The sequence below is a fragment of the Aulonocara sp. 'chitande type north' Nkhata Bay genome, linkage group LG3, assembly GCF_057382095.1.
Source record: "Aulonocara sp. 'chitande type north' Nkhata Bay isolate Kocher_YH1m ecotype deep benthic linkage group LG3, A_spYH_male_GT1.1, whole genome shotgun sequence".
In the NCBI taxonomy this organism is placed as follows: Eukaryota; Metazoa; Chordata; class Actinopteri; order Cichliformes; family Cichlidae; genus Aulonocara; species Aulonocara sp. 'chitande type north' Nkhata Bay.
This window is the reverse complement of record NC_141346.1, coordinates 68,477,236-68,483,355: the sequence shown is the minus strand read 5'-3', so window position 1 is coordinate 68,483,355 and position 6,120 is coordinate 68,477,236. Positions and strand designations below refer to the sequence as shown.

At 40.9% G+C, this 6,120-nt stretch overlaps 2 protein-coding genes across 2 annotated transcripts in view; both read right to left on the bottom strand.

The window, feature by feature from the left end:
* The window catches only part of LOC147336810 (NACHT, LRR and PYD domains-containing protein 12-like), a 220,092-nt gene that overhangs the window by 20,516 nt on the left and 193,456 nt on the right, over window positions 1-6,120 (bottom strand). The window lies entirely within an intron of this gene.
* LOC147336816 (focadhesin-like) lies at window positions 1,568-5,012 on the bottom strand. Its single transcript, XM_086285618.1, has 3 exons — window positions 4,630-5,012; window positions 4,406-4,533; window positions 1,568-1,832 (listed from the first exon to the last, which is right to left on the bottom strand). Exons 1-3 carry the CDS (start codon window positions 4,696-4,698, stop codon window positions 1,790-1,792), a joined length of 240 nt encoding a protein of 79 aa, XP_086141744.1. The 5' UTR covers window positions 4,699-5,012; the 3' UTR covers window positions 1,568-1,789.

Sequence of the window (6,120 nt, the reverse complement as noted above, 5' to 3'; positions counted from 1 at the left end):
TTCCATCTTTAGAAACATCTGGAAATAGTTATAAAAACGCTGCGTAATAAAGAAAAATAGTGTAGATTAGTTTGAGTTGTGTTTAGCTGAGCTGTGTCTTTAATCTGAAGTTCATTTTGTGGAGGAGCAGCAAGACTTTCAGTGTTACTCTCAGAGAAAGCCTCCCAAATGTCTGTTGTCTTAATAGTGGAATTATCTGGAAAATGAACCAGTTCTTATGAGCTGCTTTTCTGTATGAGCAGTCAAAGCATTTTATACAGCGTGCTTCATTCACACAAGCACTTCTTTTTCTAACAATGACACTATGATGGATGCATCGGAGAGGAAGTCGGGGTTCCACATCTTGCCCAAGGATACCGTGGCGTGCAGACTGGAGCAGCCAGGGATCAAACCTCCAACCTTCCAGTTAGTAATTCTACCTGCTGAGCTACAGTCTGTACTTCCTGAACAACACACCCTCCTTTTGTTTCTTTATTTCCAGTAGCAACCAGGACCATAATGAACCCTGACTCCAACAGACACTCAGGAGCCACCTGCCCAGTAAGTCACCCGCTAACTGCAACTATCAGAGCCCTGACCTTCTGCAGAGACGAGTCACACTGAACACAGCAAGTGTCCCTGCTCTCAGATACAAAACCTGCCTTTAAAAGTTCAGAGTAATGAAATCAGCAGTTCTGATTCTAGAATTTGTAGTCTCACACACTTTTGTTGTTTTGGTTCACATCGGTTGATATTCTGCTGTAAACAACTAATGAGAACATTTTATAAACCTTTGAGTGTCCATCAGGATCCTGTAGAAACAGCTTCCTTCTCAAATACTAAACATCATTATTTACATTCTGTTTATTTATTTTTTAAAGTCCCTCTAGCACAGATTTCTTTAGCTGAATGTCTTTCTGTGTCTTCCATACAAACATTAAACATGAAAACACTCAACACAGCAACACTGAAAGCATTTGAGTGTAACTTTCATTCAAATCAAACTTTATACACAATTACAATAATGGAAAAAAGACAATCTAAATAGTAATACACAACAACCACTGCAGAAATAAATAAAAGAAAACCAAACACAATCCAACATGAATACACAAATATATTTAAATCTATATATTTATACATTTTAATATGATGTAAAAGAAAACAAATACGAAACCTATCAAACTACCAATATAAAAAAAACAAGAACAGAATCAGAGAGACTTTATTTATCCCCAAGGGCCAATTAACATACAACAGAGCAGCATGACGTTGAAGATAAGCACAATAAAAGTGAGATAATAAATACACAGAATATACAGTGTTAAAATTACACAGTTTTAAAATTAAAGTGACTGAAGGTGAATAAATAACTGTAAGCGACTAAAAGTGAGTAAAGTGTTGGTATAAGAGTGTAGTTTATGTTTCTGGTGTGGGAAATGTTCTTATCAGATGGAGTTAAAAAGCAGAGCTGCTTTGGGGACAAAGGTGGCGCTCCTCCTCCTCTCAGTCCTGCAGGAAATGCAGCGGAGGCGTCGCCCAGAGGGGAGCCATTGAAATGCAGGGTGAAGAATGTGAGAGGGGTCGTTGATGATTTTGGCTGCCTGTCTAAGGGCCTGTTGATGAAAACCTGCCAGAGTTCTGACAGGCAGGCCAATGATTTTAGAGCACACTGATGCTGCAGTCTGTTCCTGTATGAAGGCTGAGGGAGTGGGACCAGCAGGTGATGGAGAAGGTCATGATGCTTTCCAGGAAGGCGTAGTAAAAAGTCATCATGATGGGTGTGCTGACTCCAAAGGAGTTGAGTTTCCTAAGGAGGTTTAGCCACCATGTCCCCTGCATGCTGGTAAGGCCTGGTTAACACACACATCAGCGTGAACAAAGTGGGAAATGTGTTTCTTCTAGGGCTGAACGATATATCGCATTTGTGATAATATCGCGACATGATCAAGTGCAATTTTCTAACCGCAAAGGCTGCGATTATACTCTGGACATGTCCAAATTCATGAGCTGCATCCTCCTGAGGCCGCATTTGTAGACCGATTACGTCACAGCGACGCGCCGAAGGCTGTCCAAATTACTACCATATCCCAGAATTCATAGCGCGGCCCAGCCAAACTCCAGTTTCCAGCAATGGCGGCCGCTACCAAGTTTTAAAATTACTCATACTAATCTTTCTGGGTCACAAAATAAACTTTTAACATATTTTCAGGCGAGAAAGTAGTTGTGTAAACATCAAATATCTGCTCGGTTTATCAAGATATCCCATATTTGCAAAAGTGCTTCGACGTTTTCAGAGGCGTCTGCTACCCACCAGCTCGACAGCTAGCCGGGAGCTCGAGGGTTACTGATGCGGCCGAGAACGGCACAACTCCCGGCACATCATTTTCAGATCACCGCGGAGTTTCGCTGCTCGGGTTAAACGTAATATATAAGTCACTTAGACAACCTAAAAATGTTATTGTTGGGCTTTTTTCAGTGTTTTGTTTGTTCGTGAGTAAATCGGTTTGGCTGAGATTAAAGTTATTAGATTAGATAAAATAAAACTTTATTAATCCCCCGGGTGGGTTCCTCCTTGGTTTTCACACAGCTGACTAAACGTCAAACAGAAAACTTATTAAACAGAAGTATGAGACAGTCGAGAATTTACACCAGTGTCTGGTTATATTTTAGATAGCAAGAAGCAGACGGCCGAGTTTATTAAACTCCACCGAGACAGCGGTGACGCTAATCAGAACTAGACCGTCCAATTTCACGCCTTTAAATTTTAAAGGCGTGTTTGTGTGTGTGTTTATACAATTGCTATTATGTTTGCACTTTATGTGTAATGTTACTGACTGCAGAGATCAGTAAGATGTGTGTATTTTTTATTTATTAGTTTTATTTATTTAATATTATTTTTTAATTGAATGACTGTCTAGTAGTTCACAGATGTCGAAAAACTGAGTGTGGTAAAGCCACTGATTTTGTTTATGTATATTTCTGCAATCTGCACTGACTTTCATTTTAATGTTTACACCAGGGTTCCTTGTCAGCACTTTATGCTCAGATGTTTGTAAGCTAAAAATAAACTATTGTGTATGTTCAAATATACTGTTGTGATTGAAGAAGTTAAATAAAAATGTCAGTCATCAATTCATGCATCACCTCATGTCATCATAACAGAGGTCTGTCTTCCAGGAAAGAACAGTTTAAAATTAATGTAATATAGTATTGGCCATACTATATGATGTATTGCTTGTCTTTGTTTAATAATACAGAAGACAAATACCTTAAAAAATAATCGCATATCGCATCGCAATCGCAATATTGGGGCAAAAAAATCGCAATTAGATTATTTTCCATAATCGTTCAGCCCTAGTTTCTTCTAATTTTGTTACCATTTTTATTTAAGAAAAAAGCATTAAAAGTGCCAGGACACGTGTAAGTAAGTAAATGCCAAACACAGCTTCTTATCATTGCAAACTCTTATGGCTGCAAATGTTTTACAATAAAAGCAAACGTAAGCATTTGTGAAAACAACAAAACAGCTCAATGATTTGCTAAATTTGTACTGTAGCATCCATCCAGAGGGTTTCCCAGGTTTTCACTAATGCTGCTAAAAAAGCTGCATGTACATGTTAGCAGGTGTAACAGGCCCCGGGAGGATGGACAGTGTGCACCAGCTGGTTAGAACAAAGGAAATAATCAAATAAAATCATTGTTTTATTTCATCAACACACATAAAGGCCAGTTCACAAAAACTGACAAGCATTAGCTAACAGCTAACATGTAAAGGACGTGTGCAGGAGCCTGGATGCAGCTTGTGGAGTTTATATGATCAACATAGTTTTTGGGTTAAAGGTTAAAACTATAAAGTTAAGGCTCACTTGCTTAGAGTTGTATTATATGGGAAGCAGTGCTTACAGACTGACATAGTTGGATTTCTTTTGCTTCAAATGTATGCTTTTATTTTGATAGTCTGGCAGAGACAGGAAGTTAGCGGCCTCTCAGTCTCTCTGTTTGAACTGAACTTTGTAAGACTTTGATCCTTCTGGATTCAGGCACGTGTAGCTGCTCTGGACATTTGTACGGAAATATTTAAAACTGGACTCCTGCTGATTTTTGGAGAAACAGGGACTCAGTGGAGCGTCGAGCTGAGGCTTCATTCACTGCAAAGCTACAAAGTGCATTCATTTATCTTAACAAGCAAAGTTGATGTGACTGAAAAAACAAATATTTCTATTTTTCTGAACTTTCATCAGCTTGCTGAGCAGAAACATCTATGAAGAGTCCAGTCAGTGATTATTACTCATTAGAAGGGAAGATGAAGAATCCTGGTGTTGGAAGCTCACACTGTCTGCACTGTGCATGCAAAGTCCACTGAATGAATGAACCAGTGAATGTAGGAAGTGCCCACTGTTTCTGTAAGTATGGGAGGACCCACCTCTCTCTGCAGATGTCCCTGACACAGGCGGCCCTGGCCAGGATCTGCTCCCACTGGGCGTCCCTCCCCAGCACCACCCTGCTGTCCTGCTGGCTCATTAGACGCTGCAGCTCTGGGTAGACCCGGTCCTTACAGACATGACCAAAGCAGCACACAATCAAAGACAAACAGAAGCTTTGAACACATGAATATGACATTTATAGTAATGCGTTATTATTGCAAACCTGTTTTTTCCACAGAGCGGTCATGAGGCGCAGTCCCACTGCTCTCAGCTTGGGGGAGCCGGCCAGCATGTGCAGACTGTGCAGCACGATCGGGAAGCACAGCTGGAATATTACAGCACATATGATCAGAGCCAAGTTTACAAGAGAAACACACGGTTACAGCTGAAGAAGGCAGATGTTAGACGATGACTGCTGGTTTGGAGAGTCCAGCTCACTGACAGAGTGCTTTATACTACAGAGCACTGCATCTATCCCACACAGAGGCTGCTGTGGTGGAGTCCAATCCCAGCTCCTACAAACTGGGTACAAGAAACACTGTCTGTGTTCACACAGAGAAAACTGTGTGGAAGACGTGGGAATTTCTCTTTGCTCCTTTGTCAAAGTGCTAAACATCGAGAGGGGAACATTTCAGTTATGTGCACAAACTGATTTACCAACATTATCCACACACAGTGTCCTGCTAATGGTGCTAATATTTAGCACAGTTTGTTTAATGCAGTGTTTGAATTGTTGCTCTTGATATTGTGCCATTCATTTGTGCACAGAGATGGCATCACAGAGATTTGATGGACATCAGTCTGATCTCTGCTTTTACACTGATAAACCTCAAAAACACATCTTTGTTTATTAGGTTCATTTCAGGACCACACACAGCGCAGGACGATCAGCTGTGCTTTATGGAGCTACATAAACTCAGCTGCATTTGATGTGACAGACATGAGCTGTAGATCACAGATACACACACCCCATCAGCACAGATGTGTTAGTGGTGCTGTTAACACCAGCTGGAGACATTTACAGTTTGTTTTATCCCTCAGGTGTTGTCTAAATACAAGAATGTATGTGTAGGTAAAATACAGTGGGTTGCAAAAGTATTCGGCCCCCTTGAACTTGCACACATTTTGTCACATTACAGCCACAAACATGAATCAGTTTCATTGGAATTCCACGTGAAAGACCAACACAAAGTGGTGCACACGTGAGAAGTGGAACGAAAATCAGACATGATTCCAAACATTTTTTGCAAATCAATAACTGCAAAGTGGGGTGTGTGTAATTATTCACCCCCCTGAGTCGATACTTTGTAGAACCACCTTTTGCTGCAGTTCCAGCTGCCAGTCTTTTAGGGTCTGTCTCTGCCAGCTTTGCACATCTACAGACTGAAATCTTTGCCCATTCTTCTTTGAAACAGCTCCAGCTCAGTCAGATTAGATGGACAGCGTTTGTGAACAGCAGTTTTCAGATCTTGCCACAGATTCTCGATTGGATTTAGATCTGGACTTTGACTGGGCCATTCTAACACATGGACATGTTTTGTTTTGAACCATCCCATTGTTGTCCTAACTTTATGTTTAGGGTCGTTGTCCTGCTGGAAGGTGAACCTACGCCCCAGTCTCAAGTCTTTTGCAGACTCCAAGAGGTTTTCTTCCAAGATCGCCCTGTATTTGGCTCCATCCATCTTCCCATCAACTCTGACCAGCTTCCCTGTCC